Consider the following 18,770-nt stretch of genomic DNA (forward strand, 5'->3'; position numbering starts at 1 on the left):
ACTGTGTGTGTGTGTGTGTGTGTGTGTGTGTGTGTGTGTGTGTGTGTGTGTGTGTGTGTGTGTGTGTGTGTGTGTGTGAGACACTGGGCAGGATGTACTAAAGTGAAAATGCAGTAAAAACCCATTTTTTGGGGGGGAGGGAGTTTCCACATTTTTATATGTACATACCTCCGTCTGCTAGGTGTCCGCCACGCAGGATAACGCCAGCTTTTTCTGGCGTTACCCTGTAGAAGACTGTGGGGTCTCCTCCGCAATGTGATGTGAAGAGGGTTCTGTCACAGAACCCTCCCAGCTTCCCCAGGGCCGCCGCTGGTCTGCACATGCGCAGACAGATTCCCGCCCGGGTCATATGCGTATCAATGTGGTAAGTTGCGGGATGTACCATGATCCTTTGGTACATCCTGCCCACAGTGTGTGTGAGAGGCACAGAGTGTGTGTCAGTGACTGAGGGCCACAGACGGTAATTTAAATTGGGCACAGTCCTGTTTCTGGGAAAATTGGAGAATGCATAATATGTGTCCTTTGTGGGGATGGTCACACATGGTCACACCCCTCCCATTGATGACCACACCTACTAGTGGTTGACCACACCCTTTCAGTTGGCCCCTGCAGCTACATGTCCACGGTGGCTCTAGGGTTACCACCTCATCCCTTTAATTCTGGACACATATTAATTACACAGGTTCTGTGGCTGATTAAAACCAGGTAAAATGGAGTCTTGAAGTCAGCCAGCCACAGAACCTGTGTAATTAATATGTGTCCAGAATTAAAGGGATGAGTTGGTAACCCTAGGTGGGCCCTTAATGCCCCAGTCCAACATTGAACACACGTCTGGAAGTACATACTGTTGAAGAAACAATCTCCTCTAAATGCATGTGATAGGTGACTGGGAGTTTCCAAATGGTATTACAATCGAACAGATCAGCAAAGTCTTTTAACTTTGGAACATCTTCTTGTTGAATGCCAAGCACATCAGCACTTAAAGTTATTAACCCGAGGTTTATGCTGTCAAACCTAGGTGTGGTTAAAAATTACTGTGCACTATATGAAACTGCAGCAGTAAATTTGTGGATTACATCGTGGCCATTCCCATGGTTTTGATTACCTGGTCACTGAAAGCAACTGGATTCACAGTGTGAGAGCAGTCAGTAGGTGTTGTGGGGTTTGTACATTGGAGGAGTTCACATGACATGAAGTTATACTTGGTGCCAGTGTAAAAAAATTTTTTGATGGAATTATTTGTCTCCTTATCTATTATGGCCATAAATATTTCACCATTTTTAGCCGTGAGGTCAAATGCTCTCGCAGTGGAGACTGGTGTCTGGGGTGTTTTCTGGTGGAGCATACCAGTGTGAACATTAATGTGGTGGGATGTAGGGAAAAAAGGAATTTATACAGCGCTAATTGACAGAATAGTTTTCACAATATATTTGTTTAATATTCTAAAAAGTCAATTACACAATTAAAAACCATTCAACGCTAAAATATAAATGGAACTTCATAAACGTGTATGTCTCACTAATGTGACCTTGATGTATTTAATGACCCTTTTAATTCTTGCACCAATATTAATAACGTATATACAGTCACTAATTAGGACCAAGTGAGGATGGATCATCCAAATGGATATGTTTACCAAAGCTGTGTTCCAATTGAAAGGCTCCAGTAGATAACTGATTCGTATGGCAACGGCAACAGATAACGGAGTCCTGGTTCACATTGGACAACAAGAACCGATGATGAAGTCCTGATTTTGGCAAGCAGTTCTGTGTTCCAATAAATGAGATCTCCAAGAAGAAAGGTTGTAGACAGCTGCACTGCCGGTACTGGAGTCCTGGTCCACAGAAGGGGGTAAATCCACAAAGAGTCCTGACTGTAAACGTTTAGATGGTGGTGGTGCTGGTCACAATTGGTCCACCCAAGGTCTCAATCTGACGCGTTTCGCTGCACCAGGCAGTTTTATCAAAGGTAAACATATCCATTTGGATGATCCATCCTCACTTGGTCCTAATTAGTGACTATATAGACGTTATTAATATTGGTGCAAGAATTAAAAGGGTCATTAAATACACCAAGGTCACATTAGTGAGACATACATGTTTATGAAGTTCCATCTATATTTTAGCGTTGAATTGTTTTTAATTGTGTATTTGACTTTTTAGAATATTAAACAAATATATTGTAAAAACTATTCTGTGTCAATTAGCGCTGTATAAATTCCTTATTTCCTTACCTTGTTTTTTTAAGGGTTTGACTATCCCTTATCTATACAGCTGCTGGGTCAAGCCACTCGTCACAGCGCCTGAATATATATACTTGTTGTATATATTTTCTGCATTTGGCTGCTGGGATGTGCAGTGTAACGTTGTCTGTCATCAACTTTAGGCTTGAACCTGTACCAGCTGGCAAAATGATTTTGTTTTCCACAAGGATTGTTGTGTTTATAGAAAGCAGGACATTTGTGATGTTCATTGGAATGACAACCACCGCATTTAGTGTTTATTGCTGCACATATTGCCGTTACACTTTTAATGGACTGCTTATGTAGCCTACATATGTGTATAACAGTGTCCAGTGTTAATTCCTTCTCACGTAATAAAAATGCATCAGTACCATCATCATAAGTTCCACACATAATCCTGTCCCTGATGAGCTCACTTGCTAATGCCCCATAATCACGTTTCTTTGCTAGTAGTTTCAATCTGGCAGCACATGGATGCTCTCAGAGGGGCTGTGCACAGAAGGGTTTAAAGTCTGTCAGTCTATTATAGCATTATTCACTGGTAAGCACATTTCATCAAACATTTTTATTAGTGTCTGTGGATCCTTTTGATCCTCCCCCTCTGAAAAGGCAAATGTGTGTGCTTTGTTAAGAGTCTCATCCCCAGCTAGGTTGGGCAAGGTATATGCCCTTTCCTTCTTGGACTTGTCGGAGAGTCCTGCACAGCAGTATAAGCACCATTCCTTTTTTTTTTACTCGAGCCATACAGCCGCGATAATGTCATTGAAAACCAGTGGATTTGTCCGTCCGTGACCTTGTGCCATCACATCGATACTTCTGACTCCACGTAAAGTGGCCTGCAAATCACCACAGGACTCTGGAGAACTGCAGAGTGTATCTTAACTACCTGCAAGTTATGTGGAATAATGAGCCTGATTCCTAGATGTATAGCTGAGCAATAGTATACAACTAATATGCTAATGTTGCAGGTGGCATCTGTAGAAAAAAGATGCCTGGTGCTAGTATCTGTGATCTGAGTGCTCTGTACGAATATGCAATATTGGATCACCATCTGTAGTCGTAGTCCTTAGACATATGAGTAAGCCTCAGCTTACTCAGACTGGGCGCTGGAACCGCTCAGTAGGGGCCAGGAAATCTGCATCCAAACACGCAAAGCCTGAACTTGGCACTCTTACAAAATAGGGATCCCCGTTTTGTAGAAAAGTCACTGTAGCTGCCTCCGCTCTGCCCAGCACCTCAAAACCCAGCAACATGTTAATCATGTTGTGGCTGTAGGAAGACTGTAAGCAATCACATACCCTCCAACATTTTACATTCAAAAACCGTTAAAAATTAGGAAAAAGGGTGTGACCACAGGTAAAGCATAAAAAACTATACTGTACCAGCCAAAAAGGTACAGTTGGAGGGTATGCAATCACGTAGGACTCATTGTGCACAGGGGCATAACGGGACCCGCTCACGCATTCGTTTTACGTACATCTCTGAATCCTGTAGCAGCACTTCCTGTGTCCAGAGCCGGCCTTAGCTATAGGCAGGCTACACATTTGCCTAGGGCATCCAAGCATGTCTAGGGGCATCCAAGCATGTCTCTGCAGTATCTCATGCTGGGAGGGACAGTCTGCAAACTATCTGTTACTTTCTAAATGTATTCAATCAGTACTTGTCAAATAGAATGCAGACAGTGCCCTGAACTCTCTCCGACATGCTTGAATGCCCCTGACTTGTGAGATCTCAGAAAGCAGAAGCCCAGTAACTGCAATTCCTGGACCTGTGACATTTTCACTGCCTATATAAGGTTATTACTGGATGGCTCCTTATGATACCACATGTGTATTTTGGAAGCCTGCTCCACATAAATTTTACATCACCTATACTGCTTGTGCACATGGGGAAGGGGGACCCTGCTATCCTGTGTCCCTTATCTCTGTGCAAACCCCAGGTGTCTGCAGGGATATAACATGGGCAGTGTTCTCCCCACACTATATTTCTCAGTCAGTCCATGCCATAAAATGTCCCTGCCATCCAGCACTGTAACGTGGTCAGTAAGTTGCGTTGCGCTATTTCTATATGAAACGTCAGTGCAGCGTGACTTTCAGATGTGTCAAAGTGGAGAGCAGAGCATATTGCTCACGCAGTATAAAATAAAGGGCATGCAGTTGCCAGGAGTAACAGACACCAGCAAACACACTGAACAATGAAGAGAATGGACAGTTGCTACATGTTTGATACTGGTCTTTTTGCATAACCAGCAATTATGGCAGTATCTGGACTTTGCTGCCATCTGTGTCCAACCAGCAAGCTAAGATAAAGGATGAGGCTTGCAAAGGACGGCATACCCTCACCCTGTGAGGACACATCCCTTGTACGGGCGCCCCTTTATCGGGTGCGAGCGCAAGCACTCACACATCCTGCCACCCCCATCTCACAAAACGCAGTCATGGATCTAGGGAGCTGCATGGGCGCACACACTGACTGCAAGCACACCAGCAAGCAAAAGTAAGTTTTATAAAAAGAAAGGCTACTAGCATTACTATGGTGGGGCATATGTGTAAAGTGAATTGCTGTGTGTGATTATGTGTATTATGGGCATTACTAATGTGGGGCATATGTGTAAGGTGCATTATTCTGTGGAATTTTGTGTATTATTGGCATTACTAATGTGGGGCATATGTGTAAGGTGCATTACTGTGTGGAATTATGTGTATTATGGGCATTACTGTGGGGCATTATGCAGGGTTGAACTGGCCCACAGGGGCACAGGGTAACCCCCCGGTGGGCCCCACTGCCTGAGTGTTGCTGGGTCAGATGCAGAACTAGCGGCGGTGCTAGGGGGAACCAGCCAAAATGTTTCCTTGGGCATCAAATTGGCTAGGGACGGCTCTGCCTGTGTCACAAGTACTTCCTGTAAGACAAGTGAATAGAAACAATGCAATCCACACACAGCATACATCTACAGTCATGTTGTTTTTTCCATTTTGCCAAGTACCCATGGATGCCTATATGGACCAAAGAACCTATCCCAGAGGATTGTGCAAGTTATAAATGGATAAACAAGGGGTGCAGTGATGTTTTATTTCAATAAGCATTTATAAACCACCCCAGGTAACTATATTAAATCATATATGATAACAAACACATTTAGCATACCTATTTTCCAGTATGCTAATATTTTCAGCAGTATGCTGGACATTACCATATGGAATTTAGTAATACTTTACAATATTTAGAGAAAACATAGCATTCACACATGAGAGCTGAGGAATACATATCCTCACCACAGTCTGCTGGTACATCTGTTAGTATATTACTAATTAATTACACATTGCTAATTGGGGAAAAAAACTATTTACACATTTTACAGATAAAATGTCTAAAATATCTCATAGTCTGACTAAATAATTTTTAGTATTTCAGATCTGGGTATGCTTGGGTATGTGGAACATATGTTCAAACAAGCAATTATATTAAAAGATTGAGGAATATAATAATACTTTATAGGAAAATGTTACTATTTTAAATAAAGTTTGGGGAACACAATAGCTATTGTTTTTATACACCAATTTGTTAGTAAGCAGCATGGGAGAGAAACATGGCTGAATATGACCCCAACAAACTCCAATAAACAGAACACAAACGTAAAGTTCTTAATAGTCAACAGCAATTTAATTTGGACAATTTAGGAGAACAAAGAGAAATGTCCACAGCTACTATTACTTTTTTAAACCCCCACAGCATAATAAAACTGAAAATAACATATTATGGTTATTTTACATAATGCCAGGTTGAGCCGCATTGTCATATCCAGTTTAAAAGATGTCTAATAATAATAATAATTATTATTATTATTAATAATCATCATCATCATCATCAGTAGGAGGTATGAGAACATATTTTTACAGTAAAGTTGACATCTGCTGGAACCCAGTATTCAACCATGTAATCTATATAGTATGTACTGCATTCCACTGAGCTATTTTGAAAGATATGTGAATTTAAAAATTTTAGTGGGATTAATTTAAGGCTAAAAGTAACAAGAGTGAGAAGAGCAAACATGAGGTGAGAGGTCAATAAGTACATTTCAAATAGAAGGGAATTACAATATAATAGCAATATCGTTCAAGGGAAGAGAAGAATAGGTAGAAATGAGAGTGAAAAATTGAAGCTAAGAATGTTTTACTAAAGCTAGTAGCTTTAGCATGGTCAGGTTATTGGAAGTAGAAGGCTTTAGATTACTGCTATGGGACTGAGGGATGGAAGGCAATAACTACATGTGTACGGTGTGTGTTAAATAAAGGACAAAGTAACGGAAGGTGCCTGCCTTCCAGGCCAGCCTCACAAACAGCAGTGCAACACTGGACACTGACCCGGTAGATTAGTATCGATTACTGTACCCCTGTGTCCGGCTGTACCCAAAATCCAAGATTTCTCCCATGCTGACCCTCACCTTTGAAATGATCTCCCTCGTTCCATCAGACTATGCCCCAGCCTGTATTCCTTCAAGCGGGCACCGAAAACCCACCTGTTTATAAATGCATATCCATCAACCACTTATCCATGTCATCACGTAGTCTACCTCTAATTCTCCAACTCCTGCTTCCTGTCCTTAGATCCTCTTACATTTGCTCTGTAAAGGGCCCCGTACACTAGAAAGATAATGCCCGATTTCATCCAATTTTGGGCATTCGGGCTGATATATCGGGTGAAATCGGGCATTTTGGATGTGTTTCCGATCCGATCCGCGTTCCCGTGAGGTTCAGATTGGCTCCCCTAGATCGTTAGTGCTGCACTCGTGATATGTCGGTTCCCGCAGGCATGGCTGGGATCGCATACGATATATCGCATGCAAAATGTACCAAATCATATGGAATCGTATGGTACCAGTTCTGGGAAGCTCCCGGGAGAGTTCAAGGGAAATCGCCTCCGACTTCAGCCTCAGACATATCGCTGTAGTGTATGGGGGCCTTTAGTCTCCCCCTTTTCTTTAGATTGTAAGCTCAATGAGCAGAGCCCTCCTACCTCCTGTTGTCATTACCTACTTTTGTTACACACAAGTTATACTCTATAGCTCCTCTTTGGGCTCTCTGTGCCCGGACTACACTCCTTCATTGTTTCTATTTCTTCTCAGCCCACGCTAATAGGTTACCGATCATTTTCATTGCATCCCTTGCATCAGTGGCTGTACTGAGAGTTGTAGTGCTATATGTTACTTGTCTACTTTATTGTATGGTTCTCTGTACTGCACTGTTTTACCCTACACTGTCATTTTGTTTTGCCCTCTGTACAGTGCTGAAGGCCACTTGTGGTGCCCAAACTCCTGCACCGTCTGGCTTCTCGCACCCTATTACATTTACTCCAATATGTTTCTTGGGCTTCCAATTTATTCATTAAATAACTTCTTATGTACACTGAAAGTCTATATAGGCATTTTTTTTTTTTTTTAAAGAAGGGAGTAGTTATTAAAAATAGGCATATCAATTATTATTATTATTATTTATAAAAAAACGCGGGAAAAGGAACACACTAACAACCACTGCACCAATGTAACTCTATATACTTCTTATCCAAGCACTTTCTGCCATTATGCCAATAATTTATAATTAACATCAATTCCCTAATATACATTTGATGAATACTACAATGAAAACATCTCTTTTATTTGAAAAAAAAAACAAAAAACATTTAATAAATATGTCCATGGATGAGAAAGTGATTGAAGCAAGCTGAACATATTTGAGAATCCAAAGTAACACTGTAATAAAAATAAAAAACACGCTACTCCAAGAATATCTGCTTCCCAGCCATACACTGGCATCAGAAGTAGCACCGCTATCTCAATAACTCTCCTAATTTCTCTTCATAATATCTGGCATTCTCTTCTAAATCTTCCCAGGGAATGAAGACTCCTTCTTCACTCTTTTGCTCAACTTCACCTTCTTCATTCAGCACTATGTCTGGCTCCACAAAGTTTTGCCATACATGTGCATAATCACCACCCTTCATCATCTGCAGCTGGCACCCAGCTGATTTGATGGCACGCAATGCCCCTCGAATTTCTGACTCTTCCCACTGGAAGAGACGTGCCACCACCAAGTAAAGTTTCAAAGTCTTATTGCGTTTTAGGCATCGAGCAATGGCGGCAGCACAATTAACGCAGGGACTGGATGATACGTAACAGGTGACGCGTACTGGGCCAGAGGTTAGAAACTGTGGAAGGACATTGGTGAAGAAAGCTTCCTCTGCATGGGCGGAGACATGCTCATCTTCCAGGTACCCCCGAAACACCTGCCCTTCTCCTCGTTCTACAGTGTAGCATAACAGAGTCTTATTCCTGCCAGAACTATACTCCACATTCTTGAACTGGAACATAAAGGAAGAAGCGGGAATGCGGCTCCTGGGAATTATAAATAAGGCAGTATTAGAATTTGAACTTGGCTTTCAGCATGTTGTAATTCTTCTAGAAACTACAGTCATTTGGTTACCAATGGTAATGTCATAGAACCAACATCCTAAAGGGATTTTATACAGTGCTATATAATACGTCTCTTACAGTAATCTTACACAGGGACAGGGACGTGCAGTCAGGGGAGGCAGCGCCTCCCATGTCATAACGATTAAAATAATAAAAAGAAGATATTTATAACAGAGTCTGTGATAAATATCTTCATTTATTGTTTTAATAATGTGTCCAACCCCCCCCCCCCCCCCCCCCCCCATGAAAATGTTGGGCTGGGAGGCAGCGGGAGAGGTGCCTCCCGCTGCTAACATTAAAGTCCGGGCAGCAGGGGGCGGGGTGCAGCGATGGGCTGTGAAAGCCCATTGAAAAAGGATGGGGAAGCGGCACCTTTACTGGTGCCTCAATGACACGGGCGTGCATTCAGCCCCGATGAATGCACGCCCCTATCAGTCCCCCAGATGTGATTGGCCCAGCGGATCCGGTGCTGGATCCGGTGTCCAATCACTAGCGAGCCCCCTTCCCGGCTGCAGCAGGCGCCGTGGGCTGTGTGGGCGCCCGCTGCAGCCGGCGCCGCTGACTGACGCTAGAGGTCATAATTGACCTCTAGTGTCTGAGCGGCGCTACTATGGACTCATGACGTCTCTCCCATAGTAGAGAGGAGCCGGCGGACGGAGACGGAGGACAGCGCTGCAGGAGCGGTAAGTAATAGGGAAGGACAAATTCCATATGCAATGACAATATGCTTTAAGCCAATGTCAAATAACTTTTTATTTGTTATTGACTGCAATATAATCGTTCACCCTCAAGTATTTCTTTTGATGTTATTTTAGGTCATTTGGTGTACATTGCATAGCTCACTTGCAGAGAAATGAATCCACCCATGTGTGCTGCATTGGTCGCTATGCTGAAGGTAACACAGTGCATCTTTTTCTGTGATTGTGATGTGTCCTGCACAGAGCATCTGTCACTGTAACCTCTCTACAGTGTCACAGAAATTTACTAAGATATTTTTAGCTTTGCTGTAGGCATCTCTTATCATCTGTCACTTAACTAATCCAGAATATTTTGCAGCTGAAATAACACTCGTCAGTCATATCAGTGGCAAACGCAGGATTTGCATGGGGGGGTTTCCAGAACTGGGCGGAGCCAATCACGGGGGTGGGGACTGAGGTGACCCAGTATATGCTGGGTCCGTAAAACTAGTGTGTCTGTGTGTGTGTATATATATATATATATATATATATATATCTACACACATATATAGCCTGACCGCCGGCATACCGACACTTATTCTCCCTCGTGGGGGTCCACGACCCCCCTGGAGGGAGAATAGAATAGTGTGGCGCACGTAGCGTTTGGAGCGCAGCGAGCCCGCAAGGGGCTCATTTGCGCTCACCACACTGTTGGTAAGCCGGCGGCCGGCCTCCCGGCGCCGGTATGCTGGTCGCCGGGAGGCCGGCCGCCGGGAGATCGTAGTGAACCCATATACACATATACATAGCATATTAAACATGCGTACAATATATATATATACACACACATACAGTACACATATACATACACATGTATATATATATATATCATGTGTGTGTGTGTGTGTGTGTGTGTGTGTGTGTGTGTGTGTGTGTGTGTGTTTATATGTATGTATGTATGTATGTATATACATGTGTATATATGTAGGCACATGGATATATATGTACTATAATTAAAATAAAGTAAACTTTTATTGCACTTGCAAGTGCCACCAGGAAGACAGCAGGCTGCAGAGGATGCTAGACAGTCATTAATAATACTCATGCAGCTAAAAATAAATAAATAAATAAACATTTTTTATTTTTTTTAAGTGGAGGGGGGTTTCTGGGTACTCGGAAACCCCCCCCCCCCCCTGGGTGCACCACTGCATATAGTGGGATATTGAGTAAAGGCCACAGTACCGGTTTATTTGGGGGGTTGGAATTTTGGTGATATGTTGAAAGGGAGGGAGGTGAACAGAGGTGTTTAGAATATACAATGTTTAATTTGTCTTTGAGGGAAAATAGGCATATTTATCCTCTGTTTTACAAAATAGTAACACGCTTAAGAAAATGAGGCATTCACATGTAGAAAGCTAATCTCATTTATTCCAAAATAATAGGCAATATCACATTTTCAAACTGTGGCATGCAAATGATCCTATGTAATTTGCATTTTTTGCAGACTATTTAAATCCTGCAGTTTTACACCAGTACAATAATAACTGACTAGTAGCATGCAGGGAATCGTGAATACAGAAATGAATAGTAGTTACTGCACTATGTGAATGTGCATGAAAATGAATGAACTGATTAAAATGAATAGTTTTGGCTTGCAGGACATTTATCTAAAATAACATTATTTTCTAGAGCAGAGAATTGTACTTTAGTAGAAAATTGCTATACTGTATGTTAGATTTGTATTTTTGTGTCCACTGTGGCAGGAGCATGTCAGGATTATAAATGGATACATAGCTCCAAAAGTATTTATCTATTGTTTGCTTGGCAGCTGTGTATGAAACTAGAGAGGGTCATTGCTATGGGAGCATTAAAAACAGTAGGGAGAACTTAACTCTGGAAAAAGCGTTAGCAGCAGGGAAGTCATATTTTCCATTGACAATCTTTACTGTGATGTATGTAACTGCATCCCGCTAAAACAAGTAAAAAACTGCAATGCACTTATGAAATCTACGCAATTGATACACTTCTACTGATATACATAAATTTGTACAATCCATGCTGATTAAGTGATGCTGACATCTATAACAGGACTACAGTATGATACTTCCAGAAGTACATTACATAATTGCATACATACGTCCTCATCTGAATGTCCCTATACATGCGTTGTCAAATGCAAGAAAATAAGCAATTGTGGTCCAGATTTATCTGAGTGGATCCCGACAAATTGGAGGAGATCTAGGTGAAGTGATAAAGTGGAAGGTGATAACGCACCAGCCAATCAGCTCCCAACTGTCATTTTTCAAACACAGCCTGTAACATGGCAGTTTGGTGCTGGTTGGATGGTACTTTATCACCATGAAATTTATCACTCTCCGAGGCTTGATAAATCTGGGCCTATATATTTATTCACTTGCAACATAATTTTCTGTGAGTGATGTTTCATGTTATTTGTTTCGAACAAGCATTAATGCAGTTCCTGATCAATTCACTATCAAAATTACTCAGGGTAACATTTTCTCTGCAGACTACTTAATGCTATTTTAATATAATTCCACAATAAAACTTAAACCACTTAGCAGATATTATTTATTTGAATATTTGCACTTGGAAGAGAAGTAGATGCTGCCATGCTGCTTTGCTCAATGTGAAAAGTAATAGCACCACCCAGATTTCTATTGGAACAATGGCCACATAGGGAAAGAAATCTCAAGGATACTAACAAAGCAGTTCTCATATGGGAATGTCACTAGTCAGCATTAATGGAACTTAAAATGCTTTGGTTTTAGAATAAGCAATGTCTCAGAGTAATGTTGGATGAGGAAAAATTAAACTACATAATACTGTAAATGCAATTGTCTTTTATTTAACCATAATACTTTCTACAGATTAAAATGCACGCACACACGCACACACCTTAATAATATAAAAATAGTATAACTTTTAAATAAAGACATTTCTCACTTACCCTTCAACTATCTCAAAAGGGGGCAATTCTTCTTGCTCTTCCTTCTTTGCATTTCCTTCCTCTGGAGTTTCTGAGTTTTGAGGGGGTTCCTGTGGGACCTCAGTAGGCTGGGATTTATTTTGTTTCTGGGCCATGGTGAAGTAAGAGGAAAACTGTGCTTTTACCGATTAAGCAGGCAAATGTGAAAAGAAAGTCAAACTGAGCAGGAAAAAGGAAAGTACCACAGGAGAAGAAAGAGAGAGGGGGATTGAGTGGTTTGGTGTAACTGATAGAGACCAGGCATGAGCTGACAGTGGATCTGGGTGGAGTTCAGCTTTATCCGGGATCTAAATATGGCACATTGGAGTGACAGTGACAGGGTGACCGTTGTGGAATGGACATCCCCCACTACTTGACACTTATGCATTAACTATTGGCAGATAGAAACAAATGCACAGTATGCTTTATTTTTTGGAAAAAAGAACAATCACAACAGACATTACAATTTGCATGTGTGCAATAAGTATCTGAACACTTCTATGTTCTTCTACTGACATTTAGCAGAGCCGTAACTATGCGTGTGCCAGGTGTGCCTGGCACACAGCGCAGTCGTCTTGAGGGCGCAACGGCCAGCAGCTTGTAATGAGTCAAATTGACTCATTACAAGCCACCTCTGCTGTGCTGTGTGTGCCGCTCTGGAGAAGAGGAGAGGAGCAGCTTCGGAGGCAGGGGAGGAGGAGGGAGTGGGACTGGAGCCGAAGCAGCGCTATGTAATTGGTAGTGGTGCCGCTGCAGCAGTCCCTCTCCTTCCGCATTGGCTGCCCGGCACTGCTGTGAATGCTGGGATGTGCTTCCCTCATCCCAGCATTCACAGCGACGTCGGCCAGCCAATGCGGAAGGAGAGGGACAGCTGCAGTGGCGCCATCACCAATTACATTGCGCTGCTGCGGCTCCAGTCCCCCTCCCTCCTCCCCTGCCGGGGATCTGTTGCATGAAGCCTGCACCGAGGAGCCTGAGCCAGCGGGGAGAGATGGTAAGTGTCTGTCTGTCTGTCTTTCTATCTATTCTGTCTTCTGCAATGTGTAAAAAGGGGGACTTGCTGCCGTAATGTGTAAAAAGGGGACTTTGTCTGCCGTATTGTGTAAAAAGGGGGACACTGTCTGCCATAATGTGTAAAAAGGGGGCGCTGTCTGCTGTACAGTATAAAAAGGGGACGCTGTCTGCCGTACAGTATAAAAAGGGGGCGCTGTCTGCCGTAATGTGTAAAAAGGGGGACGCTGTCTGCCATAATGTGTAAAAAGGGGGCCGCTGTCTGCCATAATGTGTAAAAAGGGCACGCTGTCTGCCGTAATGTGTAAAAAGGAGGCGCTATCTGCCGTAATGTGTAAAAAGGGGGCTCTGTCTGCCGTAATGTGTAAAAAGGGGGACTGTATGCCGTATTGTGTAAAAAGTGGGACTCTGCTGTAATGTGTAAAAAGGGGAGGCTGTCTGCCGTAATGTGTAAAAAGGGGACGCTGTCTGCCGTAATGTGTAAAAAGGGGGATGCTGTCTGCCGTACAGTGTAAAAAGGGGACGCTGTCTGCCGTAATGTGTAAAAAGGGGACGCTGTCTGCCGTAATGTGTAAAAAGGGCACGTTGTCTGCCATAATGTGCAAAAAGGAGGCGCTGTCTGCCGTAATGTGTAAAAAGGGGACGTTGTCTGCCGTAATGTGTAAAAAGGGGATGCTGTCTGCCGTATTGTGTAAAAAGGGGGATGTTGTCTGCCATACAGTGTAAAAAGGGGACGCTGTCTGCCGTAATGTGTAAAAAGGGGACGCTGTCTGCTGTACAGTGTAAAAAGGAGGCGCTATCTGCGTAATGTGTAAAAAGGGGGCTCTGTCTGCCGTAATGTGTAAAAAGGGGGACTGTATGCCGTAATGTGTAAAAAGTGGGACTGGCTGCCGTAATGTGTAAAAAGGGCACGCTGTCTGCTGTAATGTGTAAAAAGGGGACTCTGTCTGCTGTAATGTGTAAAAAGGGGAGGCTGTCTGCCGTAATGTGTAAAAAGGGGGACGCTGTCTGCCGTAATGTTTAAAAAGGACACTCTGTCTGCTGTAATGTGTAAAAAGGGCACATTGTCTGCCGTAATGTGCAAAAAGGAGGCGCTGTCTGCTGTAATGTGTAAAAAGGGGGACTGTCTGCCATAATGTGTAAAAAGGGGGACGCTGTCTGCCGTAATGTGTAAAAAGGGGACGCTGTCTGCCGTAATGTGTAAAAAGGGGGACTGTCTGCCATAATGTGTAAAAAGGGCACGCTGTCTGCCGTAATGTGTAAAAAGGGGACTCTGTCTACCGCAATGTGTAAAAAGGGGGACGCTGTCTGCCGTAATGTGTAAAAAGGGGAACTGGCTGCCGTAATATGTGAAAGGGGCTCTACCTGGTGTAGTGGCGCTACTGTGCAATGTAATTTGAATAATGAAGACTACTGTCACTGTAGTATGAATTGGTATTATTTTGTGTCTACTCCCCTTCCCCATGAAGCCACTGCCCCTATCTTGCATGGGGGGGGGGGGGGGGGGCAATGCCGTTTCTTGCACACAGCGCTAAATGCCTAGTTACAGCACTGACATTTAGCATACAAAGACATCATATTCTTTTGTGACACTTTTGTGCAACATGTACCTACTGTATGTTTGGTGGGCGGCAATGTACAGTACAGGCATGTAACAAAACTGCTTGGCTTTGCATTGGTGCCCCTGGATGGTCCACCTTTCTGTATTGTATAGCAGTCCTTAGGATACTGTCTGTAATGTATGACTGTCACTACGTTACTCTGTATAATATTTAGGTAGCTACAATATAGGAAGTAATTCAGAGCTGATCGTAGAAGTGCGAAAAACGCACATCTACAATCAAAATCTCTAAAATGCAGGGGTGTGGGGCTAGTCCGCCCTGCATTTTAGAGATTTTGATTGTAGATGTGCGTTTTTTCGCACTTCTACGATTAGCTCTGAATTACTTCCTATATTGTAGCTACCCAGAGCCGGCCATAGGCATAGGCAAACTAGGCAATTGCCTAGGGCATTTGATATGCCTAGGGGCATCATCAGCTTATGCTGATTAAAATGATATGCGGCATGCCTATATTCTGTATGTAGCATTTCATATGCAGATACAGCCACAGTCTCACACAGTATATAGGCATGCTGCATATCAGTTTAATCAGCAAAAGCTGCTTGTGCATCCTAGCCACATAGCAATGCAAATAAGATGCATTTTCATAAAAAAAAGGTGCCCGACGTTAGCATTGATGCAAGATTTGTGAAGACACATCTGTATCCAAGCAGAGGCAGAGGTCACAGTGTTAGTGGAAGTGTGAGTGATGTGTGCATGTGAGTGGGTTGGTTGTGCTGTAGTGTTCAGAATATGTGTTAGGAGCATTATGTGTGTCATGTAAAAATGCTTTAATAATGTGCAACATATGTGTAAAGGGCCACTATGTGTGTCATTATGTGTATAAGGGCATTAATAATGTGCGGCATATGTGTAACAGGGTACTACTGTATGTGTGTCATTATGTGTATAGGGGCACTAATAATGTGCAGCAAATGTGTAGGGGGCACTATGTGTGTCATTATGTGTATAAGGGCATTAATAATGTGCTGCATATGTGTAAGGGACATTATGTGTAAAAGGGCATTAATAAAGGTTGTCATAATGTGTAAGGTGCATTATGTTTATAAGGACATTAATGTGTCTCATATGTGTAAGTGGCATTACTGTGTGGAATTGTGTATAAATGCATTACTAATGTGTGGCATTATGTGTATAAGGTGCTCTACTATGTGGCGTTGCATATAGAAAGGGCACTACTGTGTCGTCTAATGTAAATAAAGAGCAATAAGGTGTGGTGTAATGTGAATAAGGAGCAATTCAGTGTGATGTAATGTGAATAAGGGGCTCTACTGTGAGGAGTAACGTTTATAAGGTAAAGTGATACTACTGTGGGATGTAATATGAATTATGGACACTATCGCAAGATAAAATGTGAATAAAGTTGCAGCACTCTGTGGCGTAATTGGAATTGGGGTTACTATTGTGTGGCCATGCCCCTTCCCAGCAAGAAGATGCCCCTTTTTGGGCTGTGCGTCAAATGTGCAAACTGTTCCTATTTAAAATATAGGGGGTACAAGGACTGCTATGGGTGAGGGGTGATGGTGCTGGGAAAGAGGTGCAAGGTCAGAGGCAAAACCAGCGGTGGTGCTAGGGGGCACCAGCCAAAATCTTGCCTAGGGCATCATATTGGTTAGGGCCGGCTCTGTAGCTACCGCAATATTATACAGAGTATCGTAGTGACAGTCATTCATTACAGACAGTGGGGGTCATTCCGAGTTGCTCGCTCGTTGCCGATTTTCGCAACGGAGTGGTTAAGGCAAAAATGCGCATGCGCATGGTACGCAGTGCGCATGCGCTAAGTATTTTAGCACAAAACTTAGTAGATTTACTCACGTCCGAACGAAGAATTTTCATCGTTGAAGTGATTGGAGTGTGATTGACAGGAAGTGGGTGTTTCTGGGCGGAAACTGACCGTTTTCTGGGAGCGTGCGGAAAAACGCAGGCGTGCCAGGATAAAACGCGGAGTGTCTGGAGAAACGGGGGAGTGGCTGGCCGAACGCAGGGCGTGTTTGGGACGTCAGACCAGGAACGAAATGGGCTGAGCTGATCGCAGTGTAGGAGTAAGTCTCGAGCTACTCAGAAACTGCTAAGAATTTTCTATTCGCAATTCTGCTAATCTTTCGTTCGCAATTCTGCTATGCTAAGATACACTCCCAGAGGGCGGCGGCCTAGCGTGTGCAATGCTGCTAAAATCTGCTAGCGAGCGAACAACTCGGAATGACCCCCAGTATCCGCAGTCCGAAGGACTGCTATACAATGCCAGGCCCTACCCCCTCCCGCAGAGGTGCAAAAGCAGTGATGCTTTTGCACGTGGCGAGTAGCTCCCTGCCTACGCAGCCTAGCTGCGGGGGCAGGTGGCTACCCGCTATGTTTTGAGTTGCAGTGGCTGCATGTGACATCACGCAGCCACCACAGCCAGCCCCAACATCAATCAGAACACTCATGCTTTGTCCGGACCATGCCTCACCAACGCTGCTGACACGCCCGCGATTACCCCACGACCGCCGCAAGACCACCTCTGCTTGTCAGTCAGGCAGAGGCGATCGCATCAGTGAGATGCTTTCACTTCTCACGGTGGGCGCACGCGCAGTGTGGCTGCTACACATGCGCATACCACATAGGGCTTCAGCCTGCACTCACTGCCGTTGCAGCGACCAGGTCTGAATTAGACCCATAGTCTGTATTGTATGGCAGTCCTTAGGATACTTTATTATAAGTGGTCTTTAGGGTGCTCTCTGTATTGTATACTGGTTATTAAGATGCATTGACAGTCACACAGATGATCTTTGCTTTGTACAGGTGTTACTAGAATGTTCTTTGTATATTACATGATGGTCACAGGAATGTTCTTTGGGGCTGATATGGAGTCTCACACTGCTACGACCGGTGTAGCGTCTCTTGCCGTAGTCATATTTGTGACATCTGCCCTTCCCCTGCTGTATGCATTTGAAAGTGCAAAGACTGAAACTCCCACTTTGAGCATCTTTAGATGCTGTAATACAGCTTAGTGCATCTTCAAACCATCAGAATTTGCACCAGCCCCATGCTAGTTATAGACTCTCCATCAGAGTATGATCTCCCATGTGAGAGACTTAAGGTGCATACACACTGGGCGTTTTTGCCCAGTGTGTATGCACAGAGATGATCGCTGACATCGCTGGGCTGAAAATCGCTCAGTGCATACACACTGAGTGCTTTTCCCCCCTGCCCAGCGATGTCAGCGGGGGTGAACGTCTTTCCATAGCAGGACGCTATGGAAAGCCGCTCACCCCGCCGTTCATGAAGTGGGAGCGCCCATCAGTGATCATCACTCATTGCCGGGGCATACACACTGAGCGCTTTTCCCCCCTGCCCAGCGATGTCAGCGGGGGTGAACGTCTTTCCATAGCAGGATGCTATGGAAAGCCGTTCAACCCGCCGTTCATCTACTGGTAATACCAGTAGATATACGGCGGCCACCGGTAATGAAGTGGATGCGCGCATCAGCGCTCATTGCAGGGGCATACACACTGGGCCGTTTTGAGCGGAAAGCAGCTCAAAACACCAAAAGTGAGCTGCTTTCAGCTCAAAATCGCCCAGTGTGTATGGGCCTTAAAGCTGGCCATACACTAGACCAACTTTCATCCCACCACCCAACTAATTGGTTGGTTGAAATGGAAATCTAATAATGTATGGCAGCAAATGTTCAGACAAGTGGTTGAATCAAACTGATTTAGGAATGCTAAGCACATTTTCAATAGATTTTTGAGACTGTGCATCTCAATCACAGCTGCGTCTTTTG

General features: G+C 43.7%; 1 protein-coding gene across 1 annotated transcript; it reads right to left on the reverse strand.

The window, feature by feature from the left end:
• Positions 1–5,295: 5,295 nt before the first annotated feature.
• On the reverse strand, positions 5,296–12,660 carry APOBEC2 (apolipoprotein B mRNA editing enzyme catalytic subunit 2). Its single transcript, XM_063954847.1, has 2 exons — positions 12,357–12,660; positions 5,296–8,633 (listed from the first exon to the last, which is right to left on the reverse strand). The coding sequence occupies exons 1-2, from the start codon at positions 12,488–12,490 to the stop codon at positions 8,069–8,071; spliced, it is 699 nt and encodes a 232-aa protein (XP_063810917.1). The 5' UTR covers positions 12,491–12,660; the 3' UTR covers positions 5,296–8,068.
• Positions 12,661–18,770: the final 6,110 nt, after the last annotated feature.

The sequence above is a fragment of the Pseudophryne corroboree genome, chromosome 2 (assembly GCF_028390025.1).
Source record: "Pseudophryne corroboree isolate aPseCor3 chromosome 2, aPseCor3.hap2, whole genome shotgun sequence".
NCBI classification, from domain to species: domain Eukaryota; kingdom Metazoa; phylum Chordata; class Amphibia; order Anura; family Myobatrachidae; genus Pseudophryne; species Pseudophryne corroboree.

Coding starts and splice junctions, on each gene's coding strand:
- APOBEC2 (XM_063954847.1), bottom strand. CDS start 12,490: ATGGCCCAGAAACAAAATAAATCCCAGCCTACTGAGGTCCCACAGGAA. Junction 8,634..12,356: donor CCTTTTGAGATAGTTGAAGG/GTAAGTGAGAAA, acceptor TATAATTCCCAG/GAGCCGCATTCCCGCTTCTT.